At 41.7% G+C, this 20,718-nt stretch overlaps 1 protein-coding gene across 1 annotated transcript; it reads left to right on the forward strand.

The window, feature by feature from the left end:
- The first annotated feature begins 1,205 nt into the window (after positions 1 to 1,205).
- On the forward strand, positions 1,206 to 20,013 carry LOC113407064 (UDP-GlcNAc:betaGal beta-1,3-N-acetylglucosaminyltransferase-like protein 1). The gene is made up of 4 exons (XM_029912173.1): positions 1,206 to 1,798; positions 6,698 to 6,814; positions 6,935 to 7,034; positions 19,940 to 20,013. The coding sequence occupies exons 1-4, from the start codon at positions 1,559 to 1,561 to the stop codon at positions 20,011 to 20,013; spliced, it is 531 nt and encodes a 176-aa protein (XP_029768033.1). The 5' UTR covers positions 1,206 to 1,558.
- The last annotated feature ends 705 nt before the right edge of the window (positions 20,014 to 20,718 follow it).

Raw genomic sequence — 20,718 nt, forward strand, 5'->3', positions numbered from 1 at the left:
CTCCCTCACCCTAGGTCTAAAACCGTCCGGGGCGCTGGAACAATTTGTGTGTGTGGGGGGGGGCGGGGGGGTTGAGAGCCATTGAACCAAACTAACAACGAGGAGTCAGGTGGCACCTTAAAGACTAACAGTTTTATTTGGACATAAGCTTTCGTGGGTAAAAAACCTCACTTCTTCAGATACATGGAGTGAAAGTTACAGATGCAGGCAATATATAATGACACATGAAGAGAAGGGAGTTACCTCACAAGTGGAGTACCAGTGTTGACAGGGCCAATTCGATCAGGGTGGATGTAGTCCACTCCCAATACTAGATGAGGAGGTGTCAATTCCAGGAGAGGCAAAGCTGCTTTAGTAATGAGCCAGCCACTCCCAGTCCCTATTCAAGCCCAAATTAATGGTGTTAAATTTGCAAATGAATTTTAGTTCTGCTGTTTCTCTTTGAAGTCTGTTTTTTTGTTTGAGAATAGTGACCTTTAAATCTGTTGTAGAATGTCCAAACTGTAAACCCTGCATATGATGGAAACCACTTCAAGCCAGGGTGCAGCAAGACCCCCAGTTCCAGCACCTAAGCCTCCATCCTCAACCACCCAAGCCCCCCCCCCCATCATTCCAGCCTTGCCCTTGACTCTAATCACAGCTCCCTCCCCATCACCTTCAAAAAAATCCTCCTGCTCTATGGTTCCTCTAACTCCCTAGACTGTCACCTTCCCGCCTCTTCACCTTCACTTCCGGCCCCTCTAGCCGCTGTGTGCACTCCTCTCCCTGGCTGGCTAGCCGGGGCGGGGAGTTGGGGAGTCCCCTCGCGCGGCGGAGAACGTTGGGGGCGTGTCGGCTCTGGGGCAGGGGGCCTGGCTCTAGTTAGCGCTGAGCCGCGAACGCCTAGGGGGCCGCGCGCCTGGGGGCGAGCCGAACGGGGGCGGGAAGGTTCTGTGAAGCGGCACCACCCTGAGGCGGGGTGGGGGGGTAGAGAGAGCAGGCAGCTGAAGCACCCGGAGGGGCAGGAGAGCAGCACCTTGAGGGAGAGTGTGTGTGTGGGAGGAAGCAGAACACCCTGAGGGGGAGGAGAGCAGCATTGGGGGAAGGGAGCAGTACCTTGAGGGCGAGTGTGTGTGTGGTGGGGAAGCAGGACACCCCAAGGGGGGGAGGGGAAAACTGCACCCTGAGGGGGGAGAGGGGGAGCAACCCCCTAAGTGGCAGTGATTGTGCATTTTATGGGCGTAGTGGGTGCATTAATGCTAATCGTGGCCTTGACCCACCCAACCCCTGGTACTTTTAGCCTGAGACCTGAACATTTTAACTGGTTCAGAGGCATTTAGCAGTAAACTCTGTAGTTTTCTCACATTAGCAGCTGCCTGGAATGGGGCCTTCCATCCCTTCTGGAACATAGGCTAGAACTGGACTTGTGTTCCCTTTGCTCTTACTTAGGAGCCACTCCATGGAAGCAGGAATGAAACTGTTGTTCTCAGGCTCTGGTGCAGTGTGAGGGCCTCTTTTATAGTTAACCGGTTGTACCCCCTTGGTGGTATACTTCATTCCTCTCCCCAGAGCTTGCCTTATGTGTGTCCAAGGGGTGAGAAAGATAGAAATGTCAGAAGAAGTTGGGGCTCCCAGGAGCCCCGCCTCAGCAGCTGGAGGTCATGTCCCCTTTCTGCACGAAGAACTGTGTGACCGTGATTTTGTACCTGCCAAGTGTAAATGGCCAGCAGCTCCATCACCTCCTGTACCAGACAATCCCCAGCTGCAGTCCAGAGCATCATTGGACTCTATAATCGGGGAAGGATGTAGAATTCAAGTGGTATGTTTCTCATTCTTACACTTACACACTTGAGTCTTCTATCCTGGGTGGTCATCCTAAGAATTTGTAAAGAATTATTCCTTTTGTGTCCAGATCCTTCTTTGCATACTTACACCAGTTGTCCCTTTGAAGGGGAGAGTACTCACGGAAAGCAAGCAGGATTTTGGCCCTCTCTTTTTACAACATTTGTACTTACAGAGAAAAAGAATTGCTCTGTTATGGCTGGACATACCCCTGTCTCATCACTGAATATGAAAGGACGTTGCCCAAAGTTTCTTATAGCAATTGTTTATTTTGTATTCTGTACTCTTCGTAAGGTGTTTCTTTTGTTTGTTTGTTTTGAAGGAGGGGGGAAGTGTTTTCTTTTATTGACATAGCTGTTTCGGTTCAAAAATAACAGTAGTTTGTATTTTGCTCTACTGAAACAAAACAGTGCACTAGGAAAAAAAACAAAACAAAGATCTTTAGACATCTAAAAGCTCTTCTCCCCACTGATTCTAACAATATAAAGTCAGATCAAATGTTGAGGCCTAAAAACCTTACTAACTTAATTTGAAATAAATGGCCACCCTGTGGAAGACATTTGCGACAACTCATGCATTCTTTCCAAGGGTGAAGGACTGAAGTGGCTTGGAATACAGAGTGATGTGTTAAAGAAAACCCATGCTTGTTTTCAAAAATTGACATTTGTTTCTGATGGGTAAAATTTTCAAAAGCGCCTAAGTGTCATTGAAAGTCAATGGGACTTAGGCTCCTAAGTCAGCTAGGCACTTTTGAACTGTTACTCTCTGTTTTTAAATCTCAACTTTTAAAGAGAGGATAGGGACAGGAAAATAAGGCTTTTTTAATGCAGAATCAAGGGCACTTGAACAGACTGCCATTTTTTCAGTTCCTTTGCTTTTCTTTGGTTTTGTAAGAGGTGTATTATTTTCAGTATTCTAATTCATGAAAACATGACTTGTTTGGTTTAGTGACATTTGTAGAAGTAGTGGGGACTTATCATACAATAATCATTTAGTGTTTTTCATCCATAGATCAAAATGCATTTTACAAGGAGTTAAGTTTCATTATTCTCATTTCAGGGATGGGAAACTGAGGTTTAGAGCAGTTAGAACCCAAAACCACACAGGTCCTTTTTCAAAGCTTATTAAGTCAATGGGAAAAACTCATATTGTCTTAAAAGGCTCTGGATAAGTTCCACATTGTATAAGTGGCAGAGTTGGGTGTGAAACTCAGGTCTCTTGACTCCCAGTCTTGTGTCCTATCCTCTGGATGTGGTGTGAAGTTTCTTCAAGTTTACAGGTCCTTAAGATACTCTCTTGTTGGATTCTGCTACAAATCAATGCCAACTAATGATGATATGGCTGATTACAATTTAAACACTTGTGAACTGAACTTGAGATGACAATGAATGTATAAGCTATTTGCAAGACTCCTGTATGTGCCCCTGGAGAGATGTTCCCATATAATTACTTTGAAAGTGCATGTAATGTATTCCTATAGTGAGAAATGTTAGAGCCTCTGAATGAAATTTGCTGCTTTGCATGGTTATTTTCTCACTTTAACTGAAGCACTTTAACTGGAACACCTGCTTTAGCATTTGTAGTATGGGGTCATTGCCAAATGCAACTTGTAAACCAAGTTTAAAAACTGAGAAAAATGAACTGAGGGAAAAATGAAAGCGTTGGATTGTGATATTTATAACCTCTGTCTCTGGACTTGAGTGGGGTCCTGGCAATCACAGAAAACCAGCAAACTGAGTAGGGATGATAGGACCTGAAGCAATGGCACAAAACCCCAAAGTCAGTAGTCACTGTGAACTGGTTCATAATCATGTATGTACTGTTATATATATACACATACATTTAATACTTCTTTCTTGGGCCTTTTGCTCAGAGGTATCCTCAGGGATTCCACTACTGCACTTAGTTTGGCAGGCATCTATCTCGCTTTTGCTGTGGTGGTTCTGAGGACAGGAAACTTGATCGCAGTGATTTTTTTTAAATAGTATTTTAAAAACATAAACATAAACTATTGTGCAGAGCGCCAAGCACCTTGATGGTGCTGGTGGTTGTTTACAAATTTTGTAATACAGGCCTCACCATGAAAGTGCTGCTTTTGCAATTTTTGCCTGTTCATATTGAATGTAAGAGTGTTTGGGTAATATAACACCTTGCCTTTCTACTTTTGTTTAAACATAAAATCCAAGAAAAATATAGACAGATTCAGCTAATGCATTTTATGTGTATTTTTTAAAATAGTCAAATTAGTGGTGATAGAGTAGTCAGCCAAACAAATTTTGCGTTGAGGTTAGTTGGTTAGAAAATGTTTGAGAACCACTGATTTGCATGGATGTATTGTGGCTAGTTAATGCTACCACTAAGCCTATCAGAAGACTTGTGGAGAGTACTTTTCCTTTTTAAAAAATATAACAACAATGGGTTAATGTGGTGTCAAACTATGAAGTTTTATTCTAATTGCCATCTTGGGAGTACTAAAATCCTTAGTGAATTGGATGTATTGACTGAGTCAGACTGTGTAGTGTAGCATTAGCAGTTGCTTTTGAAACACTCTCAGGTTTCTGCTTATGTGCTTGGCAGTCTCAAAGTACTAATGTGAAGCAAAGCTCTTTAATCTCAAAACTTCGTTTCTTAATTTGCATGCCATATAATTCTTTGTCTTCTATGTGATACTATTAATAATTTTATCAAAGCAGAGGACCAAACTTATTTTTTTTAAAATTTAAGAAAAGCAGAGAAGGCATTATTGTGCAAACACAGCCCTCCCACCTGTTTGAAATACCACTATTCCCTAGTAAAACACCCTGTTAAAAACTAGGAGGGGAGTTCATTCATAGAGCTTGATTCCCTGGCATCTGGGAATTTAGAATTAGGTTTAGAATATAAAGTCTGAATTGAATATCACTTTGTATTTTGCTATGAAATACTGGACAACTTCATATTTGCCAATCATAATATCAGGTCATACGCTTTATCAAGCCTAAAGTAGATGCATTTTGTGCATATAGAGATGTGTGTATAGATAAACACCCCCCCGCCCCCATACACATAACCTAGACCATTGCTAATTCCATTTTAATATTTTTCTAATGTTTTTGCTTTCTTCTTAATTCTAATATAGTGATGACATGAATTAATATTTGAAAGAAACATGGTCTTGCAGTTAAATCACGGGAATCTGGAGATCTGGATTCTGTTCCTGGATTCTTCCACAGACTTTCTGTGGGACCTTGGACAAGTCATTCAACCTCTTTGTTTCAGTTTCCCCATCTATAGAATGATAAAATGGTGACAATACTTATTTCCCAGAAGTGATGAGAGGATTAATTACTTATGTGGTAAAGTTCAGTAATTTTTGTTAGGTCTGTGGAGGGAATGTGCTAGTGAAGTGCGAAGTTATGATACACATGATTGTTGTGTAGACATATATTGCATTACTCAAAAAAACTACTCAGAAGTTAGGAAATGCCAGAGTTTATTCAGTCCTCTTGTGTGTATTGCATTACAATACAGTCTTTAATTACATGATCACATACCGTTTTTTTCCACAGGACCCCTGTCTCATTCAGTGCACAGAGTGAATGGTAGTCACTTAATGAGTAGCTATTCAGTAATTTGTTCAAATGTTGAAAGTATGGCCCCAGATCTTATTTACTGCACACTATTCAAACCATGCTTTGAAGACAGAATTATTAATTTCCTCGTAGACTTTTCTATGATGTTAAGTACTCTGAAAAATCAGGTCCTAGGTGTCTCAGAGTGGCAGAGTCCAGGAAAGCTTTAAGTGAGCACTCCATGCATTCAGCTGTGCCCTATCAGTGCGGGAGGACTGCATGAGCTCGGAAAACATGTCATTGCGATAACCTCAGGGACGGAGATGATAGGGGGAGCATAGAAACATTTGCACCTGAGGGGGGATAAAAAGGGAGAGTAAAATTTAAGATGATACATTGCTGAGAACAAAAGGGGGACTCTTTCACAGTGAATCAAGCAATTCACAGCAGGCAGCACATGTGCTTTAGGTACAAGGTCGCATTTTGCCTTTTATATTGAGCGCCTGCCAGTATGACGCAGGAACTCTGTGGTAAAGGCAGGAATAGAATCCAGTTCTCCAGGGCAGCATTCAACTACCTTCATCTCCTTTCTCTTCCTGCAATCCTCTGCCTCATCATTATACACCTATACAATTTAATTTCTCATCATTTGTAATTCACAGATAATTTTAAAAAATTTAAATAAGTTCTACATTTTATACATATATGGCCCACACATATAATAGTTGATGCAATGAGAGAGGCAATTTTGTAACTGGTGGAGTGAAGAAGTCTCTATGATATGTACTTAGAAGTAGCCTCTCTCAACAGTACATTGGCCAAGTATTACAAAGGATTTCTGAGATGAAATATGTAAGTTGCCTACTTTACAGATAAAAATTCAAACTGGGTAGCTGGGATAGAGAAAAATAGAGACCCCTCTGAACTGAGAGAAGATGGAGGTAAAATGTTGAGGTTGAGGATAAGTTAAGAGACTGGAGACGACAATAAGTAGTGCTGCGAGTAAATAACTGGTGGTGTAGACATTTTGTTTGCTTTTTGTTCAAAGAATTTTCAAAGAAATACAGTCACAGAAACTAACACATAATGGGTTTTGAGGAGTAAAAAAATAATAAAGCTTGGTGGAGAAGAAATACCATTTACTTGTGAAGGAAAGAGCAGTTTTCTTTTTTATGGCCAATGTACATATTTGGTGAAAGGGTATGCAAGGATCAGGCCCTTTCCTTTTTTAAATGAATATTATTTGGATAAACAGCAAATAAACAAGGAGAATGGATGCTTTCATGTTTTATAATGTTTGTGTGTTCTCTGTTTGTTCATTGTAGTCTGTTATTCTGCCTGTTCACAATACTGAATGTTGGTTGGATGAATGCTTGAAGTCAGTTGTGGAGCAAGATTTTGAAGGTACCATGGAGTTGTCTGTGTTTAATGATGCTAGTAAGGTATGTATATTTTATATTTAGTTTTAAAATATTATCTAACCTAATTCTTGTAAGAATTTTTATTTACTTTCGCTTACCCAATAAGTTAAAATTGATGCCTCTATGTCATCACTTTCTCAGGACAATTCAATTAATATAATTGAAAAATGGAAGTTCAAGTTAGAAGATGTGGGTATTCGGGTTGTCATTGGTGGTCATGATTCACCTCAACCCCAAGGAGGTATGTTGTTGAATAGTGATTTTAAAGAATGGCTAAATAATTTGGTTTGGCGGACAAACTTTATTGTTAGTTTAAGAATGGTCTCTGCAGTAAGCTGGAATTGCTATAGAAAATCATTTTCTGGAGATCCACATTCAGAGGCACAGCCCAAATAAAGACAGAATTTGTCCCTACTTTTTGATGTTAGTGGAAGTTGTCTGTACATGCAGGAAGATGGAATATGGCTTAATTATTTATACTTTACTCAGCAAAAGTTTTTTTGTTTATAATGAATTAGCAATGTTGCCAACTCCTGCAATTTTTTATAAATCTGGTGATACGTGGTGGTGTTCTTAACACCCTTGGTCCTGGATACAAATGATTACATGAAAACAACAATGAGTCCGGTGGCTCCTTAAAGACTAACAGATTTATTTGGGCATAAGCTTTCATGGGTAAAAAACACCACTTCTTCAGATGCATGGAGATGATTACATGAGTATCTCAGCTTTCATTTAAAAAAAAAGTAAGTTTCTAGGCTGCAGAGTTGCAGAGAAAACCCTGAATATGTGACCTGAGTGTACCCAAAAGGTTTAGAAAGCAGAAGGCAAAAGTAGAAAGAACTGCAAATTTATTAGTTTTTAAAATATTATGATTTTTAAACCTATCTCATGTTGTTTTGCAGCCAGACTCATGATTTTTAAACACTTGGGGTTTGCAGTACTGTATACATTTAGTCAGATGCATTGGATCTTATAATGCTGGGCAGTAATACAGTTCTTTTAGTTAGTTAGTTGAACTAATTTATTTTTTCAGTATGTGTTCTTGGGAACAAAGACTATTTTCATGTATAATGTAATTTAATTTAAAGGCTTTGTTATGGGAGGGATTTGTCCTTTTCCACAGCCTTTGTTGCAGAGCATGAAGATGCTAGGCCTATTTTGTGTGTTAGTTCCAGTACTTGAATGACTCTAAATATGGTTACATTTGGATCCAAGTCAGAAATAAAGAAGTGGCTCTGAAGTGGAGTCATCATTGGCTGGTAAATAACAAATTCAAGTTGTATTACCAAGGTCGACTACTATAGAATGAAGATAGGCTGAGCCCTGGACTACACTACAGGGTTAGGTTGAATTTAGCCACGTTAGGTCGATTTTATAATGAATGTGTCTAAACAAGTAACCCTGTTCCTTCGACCCAAAGAGCTCTTAAAATCAACTTCTGTATTCCTCCCCGGCGAGGGGAGTAGTGCTAAAATCGACCTTGCTGGGTTGAATTTGGGGTAGTGCAGACGCAAATTGACAATATTGGCCTCCGGGAGCTATCCCAGAGTGCTCCAATGTGACCGTTCTGGACAGCACTTTCAACACCGATGCACTAACCAGGTACACAAGAAAAGCCCCGGGAACTTTTGAATTTCATTTCCTGTTTGGTCAGCGTGGTGCGCTCAGCAGCACAGGTGACCATGCAGTCCCCCCAGAATCGCAAACGAGCTCCAGCATGGAGCAAATGGGAGACACTGGATCTGATTGCTGTATGGAGAGAAGAATCTGTGCAGGCAGAACTCCGATTAAAAAGAAGAAATGCTAATATATATGCCAAAATTGCACAGGGCATGATGGACAGAGGCTACAACAGGGACATACAGCAGTACCGCTTGAAAGTCAAGGAGCTCAGGCAAGCCTACCAAAAGACAAAGGAGGCAAATGGTCACTCTGGGTCAGAGCCCCATACATGCCGCTTCTATGATCAGCTGCATGGCATTCTGGGGGGGGACCCTACCACTACCCCACCACTGTCCGTGGACACCTGCAAGGGGGGAGTCTCACGCAACACGGAGGAGGATTTTGTGGACGATGATGATGAGGAGGAGAATGCGCAGCAAGGCAAGCGGAGAATCCGTTCTCCCCGGCAGTCAGGACCTTTTCATCACCCTGGAGCCAATACCCTCCCAAGGCGGGATCCCCGACCCTGAAGGCGGAGAAGGCACCTCTGGTGAGTGCACATTTGTAACTACAGTACAGGGTTTAAAAGCAATAGTGTTTAATGTTTGATATGCCCTGAACACTTGGGGTGCATTTGCGGCCAGTATAGCTACTGGAAAAGTCTGTTAACGTGTCTGGGGACGGAGCGGGAATCCTCCAGGGACATCTCCATGAAGCTCTCCTGGAAGTACTCTGAAAGCCTTTCCAGAAGGTTTCTGGGGAGGGCTGCCTTATTTCGTCCTCCACGGTAGGACACTTTACCACACCGAGCCAGTAGCAAGTAGTCTGGAATCATTGCAGCACAAAGCATGGCAGTGAATGGTCCTGGGTTTTGGTCGCATTCAAGCAACATTCGGTCTATATCTTTCTGTGTTAGCCTCAGGAGAGTGATATCATTCATGGTCACCTGGTTGAAATAGGGGAATTTTTGTAAGGGAACAGTAAAAGGACCCCGTTCATGCTGGGCTGTTTGTGCTTGGCTAAAAGGGATCATCCCTGAGAATAGCCACTTGGTGGGGGGAGGGGTGAAGGGATCATCCCAAATAGCCACGTGGAGGGGTGGGGGGAAGTGTGTGTTGCACATCCACCCGAAAACCACAGCCCCTCCTTTTAAATGGCAAACCCAGCCGGCATTGCTTGCTATGGGAAAGGAGGGCGCTGCAGTTTGAAACCATTCCCACGTGTTATGAAGGCATTAGAAGCCAAACCCGCCGGGGCGGCTCTGTTTTTTGCCGCCCCAAGCACAGCAGTCAGGCGGCCTTCAGCGGCATGCCCACGGTCACGCGGATTCAGCGGCGTTTCTGCAGGTGATCTGCCGGTCCCGCGCCTTCGGCGTACCTGCTGCCGAATTGCTGCCAAAACGGCGGGACCGGCAGACCTCCTGCAGGCATGCCTCCGAAGGCAGCCTGACTGCCGCCTCACGGCGACCGGCAGGCCACCCCCCGCGGCTTGCCGCTCCAGGCACGCGCCTGCTGCGCTGGTGCCTGGAGCCGCCCCTGAAACCCGCATACCATCGCTGCCTGGAAACCGAATTCTGTTGCCCAGCTGTATGTGATGTGTCACCATACTGGCAGGCGCTCAATATAAAAGGCAAAATGCGACCTTGTACCTAAAGCACATGTACTGTCTGCTGTGAATTGCTTGATTCATAGTGAAAGAGTCCCCCTTTTGTTCTCAGCAATGTATCATCTTAAATTTTACTCTCCCTTTTTATCCCCCCTCAGGTGCAAATGTTTCTATGCTCCCCCTATCATCTCTGTCCCTGAGGTTATTGCAGATTAGAAGGCGAAAAAAATGCACTCACGATGACATGTTTTCCGAGCTCATGCAATCCTCCCGCACTGATAGGGCACAGCTGAATGTATGGAGGCATTCAGTGGCAGAGTCCAGGAAAGCATTAAGTGAGCATGATGAGAAGAGGCAGGATCCAATGCTGAGGCTAATGGGGGAGCAAATGGACATGCTCAGGCGTCTGATGTAGCTGCAGGAAAGCCAACAAGAGCACAGACCGCCGCTGCATCCACTGTACAACCGCCTGCCCTCCTCCCCAAGTTCCATATTCTCCTCACCCAGATGCCCAAGAACACGTGGGGGACCCTCCGGGCACCCAGCCACTCCACTCCAGAGGATGGCCCAAGCAACACAAGGCTGTCATTCAAACAGTTTTGATTTGTAGTATGGCTACAATAAGCAATGTGGCCTTGTCCTTCCCTACTCCCCTTCTTCCCCACCCCACCCGGGCTACCTTATCAGTTATCTCCCTTTTTAAAAAATTAATAAAGAAAGAATGCATCGTTTGAAAACAATAGTGACTTTATTTCCTTTGCCAGCTGTGATCAAAGGGGGGAGGGTGGTTGGCTTACAGGGAATTAAAATCAACAAAGGGGTGGGTTTGCATCAAGGAGAAACACACAACTGTCACACCGTAGCCTGGCCAGTCATGAAACTGGTTTTCAACGCCTCTCTGATGTGCAGCATGCCTACCTGTGCTCTTCTAATCACCCTGGTGTCTGACTGTTCAAAATTGGCAGCCAGGTGATTTGCCTCAACCTCCCACCCTGCCATAAATATCTCCCCCTTACTCTCACAGATATTATGGAGCACACAGCAAGCAGCAATAACAATGGGAATATTGGTTGCGCTGAGGTCTAAGCTAGTCAGCAAACAGCCCCAGCGAGCTTTTAACCGTCCAAAGGCACATTCTAACACCATTCTGCACTTGATCAGCCTATAGCTGAACTTACTACTGTCCAGGCTTCCTGTGTATGGCTTCATGAGCCATGGGAGCAAGGTGTAGGCTGGGTCTCCAAGGATAACTATTGGCATTTCAACATCCCCAACAGTAATTTTCTGGTCTGGGAAGTAAGTCCCTTCTTACAGCTGCTCAAACAGCCTGGAGTTCCTAAAGATGTGAGTGTCATGCACCTTTCCCGGCCATTCCACGTTGATGTCAGTGAAACGTCCCTTGTGATCCACCTGTGCTTGCAGTACCATTGAGAAGTACCCCTTGCGGTTTGTGTACCGGTTGGCAAGGTGATCCGGTGCCAAGATAGGGATATGCGTTCCGTCTATTGCCGCACCAAAGTTAGGGAAACTTATTGCAGCAAAGCCATCCAGTATGACCTGCACATTTCCCAGAGTCACTACCCTTGATAGCAGAATGTCAGTGATTGCATTGGCTAATTGAATCACAGCAGTCCCCACAGTAGATTTGCCCACTCCAAATTGATTCCCGACTGACCGTTAGCAGTCAGGCATTGCAAGCTTCCACAGGGCTATCGCCACTCGCTTCTCAACTGTCAGGGCAGGTCTCATCTTGGTATTCCTGCGCTTCAGGGCGGGGGAAAGCAACTCACAGAGTTCCAGGAAAGTGGCCTTACGCATGCGAAAGTTTCACAGCCGCTGGGAATCATTCCATACCTGCAACACTATGCGGTCCCACCAGTCTGTGCTTGTTTGCTAGGCCCAGAATCAGCGTTCCACTGTATCAACCAGCCCCACTGCCGCCATGATGTCCCAATTGCCACATCCTGTGCTTTCAGGAATGTCTGTGTCTATGTCGTCCTCACAATCGTCCTCGTGCTGCCATCTCTTAGCCAGGTTCCGCACATACTGCAGTATAATGTGCGAGGTGTTTACAATGCTCGCAACAGCAGCGGTGAGCTGAGCGGGCTCCATGCTTGCCGTGCTATGGCGTCTACATGGGTAACCCAGGGAAAAAGGCGCGAAATGATTGTCTGCAGTTGCTTTCATGGAGGGAGGGAGGGGAGACTGACGGCATGTACCCAAAACCACCACGACAATGTTTTTGCCCCATCAGGCATTGGAAGCTTAACCCAGAATTCCAATGGGCAGCAGAGACTGCAGGAACTGTGGGATAGCTTCCCACAGTGCACCGCTCTGTGAGTCGATGCTAGCCACGGTAGTGAGGACACACTCCGCCGACTTAATGCGCTTAGTGGGGACATACACAATTGACTGTATAAAATCGATTTCTAAAAATGGACTTCTATAAAATTGACCTAATTTCATAGCGTAGACATACCCTTAGGGTATGAACTGTAAAGCTTTTGAGTTGAGTTTTAAACCTAGCTTTCTTTTTCTATGATGTGGAAGAAAAGACAGAGTAGTTGCTTTCATGAAGGGGAACAGAACAAAATACCTTTTAATAAATGTCTTCTAAAATTTATCTGTTGATTTGTTCATTAAGAAAGTTTTAATTTGTTAGTTAGGAATTCCATCTAATTTCACTAACTGTACATCTATAGCCTGTAGTGTAAATGTTTATAGGGGTACTGTGTATTCTCTGATTGATCTGCGTATCTATCTGTCATCATTGTTAACATGAATTAAATGTACACATTATATAGGGGCGGAAGCAGTCTCCTAGTAGTTTGTTTTTCTTTTACTCATACTGTTTTTCCACAGTTCATTGTTTGCACACAATCTTACTTTTTGTCCAATTCTTATATTTTAAGCATGTTGCTGTGTGAGGCTTTTGGTGTACAGTAGAATCAAAGTTTGCTTCTCTTATCAAATACAGTTTTTTAAAATTTTTGATTAATAATTTGTAATAAAAGTTAAGAATTAAATCCTCCTTAGGATTCCAGTTTGTTGATAATATTTTCAAGATACATCTCTAATTTTCACATTTGCTGAAGAGGTTCTGTACCGCTTAGTTTGTGGGTTAAAATCCTAACATCGGTATCCACCCCCTTCCCTGTTACCCATATGCTCCCAGGTTACATCACAGTTGGAAATTAAAAGACTGTAGCTTTATTTACCACAGACTGATGTTTTACTAGGTTTTTTCATAGAGCATTTACCCCAGTGGTGAAAGTACTCAGTAGATATATAATTCATTCCTTTTGTACGGGGGCAACCTTCTAGGTCCGCAGTCAGCATCCAACTCTATTGAGTTGGTAAAAATTGCCATTGGTTATTTGCATGGCAAGCAGTAATGCCTTCCTCCTCCATTAATATAATTCTTAATTGGGTTTTCTTCCCTTTCCATTCTCATGTGTGATGAGTTAGCCACACTACCCTCCAAAGATAGATTGTTGTGTCACTGAGTAGAGTTTTTAAAACATCCCTATTTCATTGCATCTGGATACTCTTTTAGCATTGCAATTTGTGTGTTCTGTTTGGAAGAGATGCAGACACTGCTTAAGAAAGAAGCAAAGTAATCCCATCTAATTATGCTGTATTTAAATGTAAACCTTAATCATATCAACTGCAGATGTACCGCTCAGCCCTCCATCACTGTAGAATGAGACATTGATCCCTGCAATGCAGTTCACATCATTGTTACTCTTCTTGTCTTCCCCCCTCACTTTTCTCTGTCCATTCCCTCTTCTGTGTTCCACCCAACTATGTATAACTTTGCTCATGCTGTTCCCACACTTGGCAGTTCACTTCTCTTTCTGATCTCTTCTTCAGTTTGACTAACACACAAGAGCAGAGAACAAAGTGGAAGACTGGTCAGAAGAACAGGGAGGAGGAGGATGGTGTGCTGATAGTCTCTGTGGGAGCTGAATAGGCAACACCCCTGTAAGGCAGGATTTAGTGACACTGGATGGATGGAGGGCTGGGGACAGAAAATTGACCTTATATTGCAGGACATTTGTTTGCCAATAATTTGAGAGGCATAATTTTGGAACATTTTGAAACCGTTTCTACTTCCTTTGATGAAGCAACCTGTTTGCAGCCCAAAAGAAACCTGTACACATTCTAGGTGATATAGTCCCATTCAAGAAAGGCCTGATTTTATTTCAGGTAATTTTTAATTTCCAAACAATTTTGGTGCCAGTATATGTAAATAAATAAAATTTTGTTTGTACACTGAATTAATCTATGAATGACAAAAACTCCTCTAGTTTTAGCAAACAAAATGTAAGCAAAAGGTGTGTTCATGTACATCACATTAAAAAAATAAAACAAAATAACCTGTTTTTTAAAACCAAGTGTATTATGTAGGAATCAATGTTAGATCACTATTCAAATAAGGACCTCTCTTGTTTTAGAGGTTGTTACATTTGGGGAGCCAGGATAGTTTGAAATCTTTATTATCCTTTTGTCTTCAGTGATTTATTTTGGTATGTTTATGAGTGGTTACAACTGGAAGGAATATTTCCTGGTTAAAGCCCCAAAACAGAAACAATGTGGCAGTCGGTATTCAAGTCTTGGACTATTTATATGGGATTAAAATTCATTTCTGATTCTTTTCTATCATGTAAAAGAAAAAGGGGGGGGGTGGGACTAAAAAAAGAAAGGGTCACTGGCTTAAAAAAAAAATCCTTTTTCTTTCCAAGAGCAAGGAATGTTAATATCTCACTGAGGCTTAAGTTTTTACTGTTGTGACCATAGTAACAGGCTCTTTTCACCAAGTAAGCAGGCATTACAAAAGAGAGTTCTGGCACAAACATTTGATTTTCTTCAGTACTGTAATATTAAAGCAAATTCTTTGCTTATGCCAAACACAGGATTCATTGTGGGAAACCAATTTTCAATATCTAGTTTCCCCAGGGAGTTAAATCTCTTCGTAAATCACAAAATTAACATACCTTTTTTATTCTTAAGACACTGTTGTTATAAGTAACTGTTTAATAAAATTCCAGACGTGTTTTAATCTAGAAAAAATATTTTATACCTTTTTTGACATAACATTTTATACTTCAAATTTTTCCCTAAAAGATTTGATTTAAAAGCAGAATCTTAAAGATTTCAGAAAGTTCCTTATCTTTGAATCTTTTAACTTTCATCTTGAAGTTGAGTCACCTTGCCTTTTTTTTTCTTGATCACTGCTTCCTTCGACTTCAATCATTTTACAGTGATGACTATTGAAATATATTAATAATGAATGAAATATGTATATAGGGTTAGTTACAGCTGATCCTGGTAGAATAGTTATTGATCCAGTGCGGGGATTACGAGTGCAAGGTCAACTCCATCCTACTCTTTTTCCCTTTCCCTTAGGAGAGAACTGTTAAAAACTATGGATTCTCCTGTTTGGCATGTCCAGACTTGCTAATTTGCTTTAGCTGTTTCTTACTGAAGCTGCGGATGCCAGAAATTCAACTCTAGTCTTGTGAGAGCTGTTGAATTTACCAACTGGTTTTGTCTTATGAGTTACAATTACATATATGAGGTGTTAAAAACAACTCATTTAGGTGTAACCTTGAGTGCTACTGTACTGTTGGTGGGTGGGCCAACATGCTCCCAGGAGGTAGTGGAAAATGCAGACAGGAAATGATCTCTTCGCTCTGAATTCTCAGGAAGAATGATGAAGGACCTATCTGTACTGTACTATAATTGACTCATGGAAGTTTGTAAAAGCACAGTTATTCCTTGATTGACTTTCAGTATCAATCTGTCTGTATTACTAGTTCAGAGCTCTAGCCTGGTTAGGGAACATGCTTAAGGTCCCATAGAAAGTAATTTCTGTAAACATTGATCAAGGAACTTTATTAGAATAAGATGAGGTATTATCCTTAAAGGTACTCTGTGTCTGTGCTTCACTTTAAAGCCATTACTGTCTACCTGCTGTAGATTTAAAGATATACTACACATATCCTCTAGACTATACAGTGGAATAATCTTGTAACTAGGTCAGGTGACAACCACCTTATAACGAGGTTCCTGACTTAGCTGCACTTGTGGCATAGACAAGGCCTAAATGACAGGTACAGTATTAAATGGGACTCGAAAGGTTTTTCAGGTTAAATTAGGTGCCCTTGTGCTTGCCTCCTGTAGAACAATCTGTAGAAGGAGGAAAAGTACAGGTACCAGGCTGTTAACTTAAGCCTCGTCTACACTGGAAAGTCATACCAGTTTAATTGACTCGGTTAAAATCACACTTTAAGTTAAACCAGTACAACTTTCTCATGTAGACAACATCTTAGATGTTAACTCCTGGAGTTGTCACCACATTTGGCCCTTTGGGGAAAGGGTTTGCAAATGCTCAGAGACAGGCATGCAACTTTGAAACCCTATGGACTCTAGTGATCTATGGAAGATCCAGTGCTATTCTTGTATCTTTCAGGGTATACATGTTAAGCACTCCTGTGCTGTTCTTCATCCTCCCTCCTCCACCTAAGAGAGAACGTACTGAAAAGCCATGCTGTCCTTTTTTCTTCTCTCTCTTCTTTTCCAGGGGATGATAGAATTGGGGGAGGGGGAGTTAAGAATGACTACACCAGCTGTTTGGTGTAGCTGCTTCTTGGCTTCACATCTTTTTTTAAATAGTTTTGCTTATTAGTAGGACTTGTCTTCATGTACAAGTGACTTTTAAACAGATTTAGTTAATCTGATGCAATAGATTGGGTGGACACTTTTAATTCAGTTTAAGACAGGCTTATTTTGCTTTAATTTCATTCCATTAGAAATAGATTTAAGCTAAACTGAAATAAGACACTCATAAACAGAAATAAGAGTATCCACACAGGTTTTCAGTGGATTAACTAAACTTCTGAAAGTTTTTGTGTTGACAAGGCCTTAGTAAAAATCATTGTACACTTTTAGAAAGAGCCTGGGTCTCCTCTCTTACAGCTGCACTGTTAAGGTGGGCACAATGGATCCATGATATCAGCATTATAATTTGACTACACTTTTGTGTGTGTCTGTGTTTCTGTGGAGAGGTTTCCATGTAAGCATTCCATATTTATGCTCATTGTTACTATATGCCTTTTGATTTGCTCCCCTCAGCACTCCATGTTGCCCTAGATAAAGAGAATAACCAATATTATATTATTTCCTGTTGAGAGAGAGAGAGGCAGTCTGTCTGAAATAGTCTTTGCAGCACAGGAAATTTTTCTATTTATTACAGAACAGGCAGGCTTTTTTTCTCTTATGCCTTGCTGGAGTCCTCTAAAGGGCCCATACCACAGGCCAAAAAGATTGGCTGGTCTGCACATTCTTGCCCTTTTGGGGTTTTTTTTGTCTATGATTTATATTAGAATAGCATCTAGAGGGCCCAGATGTGGATTGAGGCCCTGTTTTGTGTAGGTTTGTAGAAACACAGTAAAAGTCAGTCCCTGGTCTAAAGAACTTGCAGTATTGGTTAATGACAAAAGGCTGATGAAACAATAGGTGGGAATGCGGGAGGGAGGACAATGTAACAATAATACCAGAGTGTTCTACCATAGACTAGATGTGCATACAGTGTACACTTGAAGTAGTTCAGTATTTGCCTAGTTGTGATCAGCTGGTGAAACTGCTAAATAAGGGTGATGTGTACACTAAGAACTGAACTGAGCCTACCAACCTATTTCATGTAGGCCAGCATAAAATGGTGGTTATATGAGCCATAAAGTGGTGGTTATTTGTATTCATTATTAATTTGCTTCTGGGTTTGAACTAGTATTGTAGATTGACCAGTGTTTTAAACTAGTATTGTGAAAGTCCATTACAGTCCCCATAGGTAGAGAGTACACTATCCATGCTCAATCCTATTTAAGACAAGGAAGATTATGAAAACTGTGGCTATTGAATTTTTAAATTTCTAATCAATACAACTGTAGTTTAAGTTAAAAAATCCCTGAGTATTCTTTTAATGCTTTACTGAAGAATCCAGAGAGAACAGCACCAACAGTTACACTAGTTAGGAAACAAATAAGTGTTATCTTTTTCTTCAGAGCATAAGATGATCACCAGTTGAAGTCAGTAAGAAATGTTCCTCATGGTATGCTACTGTATATGCCTTCTTTTTAAGCATTTGCCATTGGCTGTTGTTGGAGGCAGATTACTGGCCTAGATGGATTAATAATCTTTTCCTGTGTGTCAATTTTTATTGTCTTAGGGTAAAGACAACTAGAGCAGTGGTTCTCAAACAGGGGTCTGGGAATCCCTGGGGGGGAGGGAGGAGGAAAGACTGCGAGCAGGTTTTAGGGCATCCACTGAAATAAACCAGAGAGCAGGGCCAGCATTAGACTCACTGGGGCCCAGGGCAGAAAGCTGAAGCCCGAGCCCCACTGCTCCGGGCTGAAGCCAAAGCCCGAGCAACTTAGCTTCGTGAGGCTCCCAGTGATGTGAGACCCTGGACAATTGCTCTGCTTGCTACCCCTAACACTGGCCCTGGCTAGTAATCTACTGAAAAACAGTTGTTGTAGCACTAGTGGGCCATGGAATTTTTATAGCATGTTGTGTGTGTGTGTGGGTACCTCATAAGGAGAAAGGTTGAGAACTTCTGCTCTAGAGCAGAGTGTACATAGGCAAAAAGGAAGCACCCATGTAAAATATGTAATCAAGTTTGCATCCAAAGCTTATCATGTACAAATAAATGTTTCTCTGCAGTCCACTTTGTCTTCAACTTGAATAACAACTCCCCACCCCCAAGGAAATCCAAACCCCTCAAAGAGTTAAATTCCTGGCTGTCCATTTGCTATTCAGAACTGCAAATTACTGTACAGAATATCCTCACCAAATCCTGAGGAAATCACTTACACCCATAAAGGCAAAGAGTGGAGTGTCAAATATTTTTCTTCCTTTAGTTGCCTTATCCTGGAGAAATATATTTTTACACGCATTGGTTGACGGTCTAGCATTTGGTCATATAAACACTATAAAATATGTAATTTACAGGTGGGAAAAAAAGATTGCCCCACTGTTACTACTTGAGTGCCTGTGGCTTGTAATTATGGAGCCGTATTGTTAACACTAGTAGAGCTGCAGTTTTCTTCATCAGACTAAAGAGGGACGAAATCTATTTTAAAATGGGATTCTTCTCTAAGCAAAGGAAGCCATTCCATCACCAGAAACAGAAGGCCCAGAAGGAGGAGTGCAGGCATGAAGGACTTGGACCAAACTGTGGGCTCATTAAAGGTGGAGAGGTCAAAATGAGGGGGATTGCATTCAGGAGATTATTTTTCATAGATGTTTTGTGCTTTTAAAGAGTAAAGTTGTGTGTGTTTAAGAAATTCCTTTGCTTTGCTTTGTCTCCTTGCTTTATGCCAAATGGTCCATAGAGGGATTAACTAGAAACCTGAGCACTCACAGCCAGGTAGTCTCAGGGGAATGCATTCAAGCAACTGGGGGCTTGGGTGGGCTGAGAGCTGAGCCCAGGCTTCCAGTGTCTAGGTGACCAGACTGCAGGATTCCACTGCTCAAGAAGGATGTCAGGCCTGGGGAGTACACCTGAAGGACCCAGAATCAGGAACAGTGATCAGTCACTGCCCAGACCCAGAGATCTTAGCAGCATGTGAGATGCAGTATTTGGATCACATCACAACAGACTGGTGTCTGTTGAGAGAGCAGGACTGGACCAGGTAGCCACAATACTTCAAAGATTCCTGTTTAAGGCATGTAAAACAAAACATTTTTCATAATAACGTAGATCTCCACTTGTGTCTCTCATTTAATCTTGACTACAGTATAACTTAAAAAATATGTTGTGATAAAAATAATTCTAAAGATATGTGTAACATTATCTCTTTACTTTCTCTTCAGTTGGCTTTGCTAAAAACCAAGCAGTAATACAGAGCTCTGGGACCTACCTCTGCTTTCTGGATTCTGTAAGTTGACTCTTTACATTTTATTTAGTTTTGTCAACAAAACACTTACCGTAGATTGTTTTTAATATGGTGGTTGATTTTTCTTAAGTCAAGATGTTTCACACATGTTAAGTACTAATTACAACTTTGTATTAATCTTTCAACCTTGTATATGGCTGCAGACTTTTTTACCTTCTGCTCTGATCCCATTAAATCCCAAGGCTGGGTCAGGTCAATATTTAGGCATTCTTTAGGAGTTCTCATGTCCCATGTGCTGCAGGAGAGATGGTGTTGATGATTCAGATTGAATGTAGTCAAGGTTGCATTTGATTGAATTTGAGTTGGAACTGAACCAGGCCTTTGTGTAGTAATAGGGGCACTATGCTACAGTTTTTTTGATACAATGTAAAATCAAAGTCCTGATTGCTTGTGGTCTTTTATAAAAAGTGTCATGAGATCTTTTAAGAATGGAGATGTTAATGCTAGAGTCCTGGCTAGATTTTTAACTCAGGTAATCACATTCTGATTCTATAAATTCTTCTTGCAATGTCAATTGGATGCAGTATTTTTTAAAAAATATCCTATATTGAACTCTTGATGCTAAATATTATTAAACAGCTGATATGTTTTACATTTGTTTATGGTCCAAGGAGTCTGCCAGTGATTTCCTCTCTCTGCCTTTCCATTCAAGAAATAAGTGTGGAATATGTTTTGCTGGCAGTAGCCTGCTTGACT

Source organism: Terrapene carolina, unplaced genomic scaffold (genome assembly GCF_002925995.2).
Source record: "Terrapene carolina triunguis isolate 2854851 unplaced genomic scaffold, T_m_triunguis-2.0 Scaffold192, whole genome shotgun sequence".
NCBI lineage: Eukaryota > Metazoa > Chordata > Testudines > Emydidae > Terrapene > Terrapene triunguis.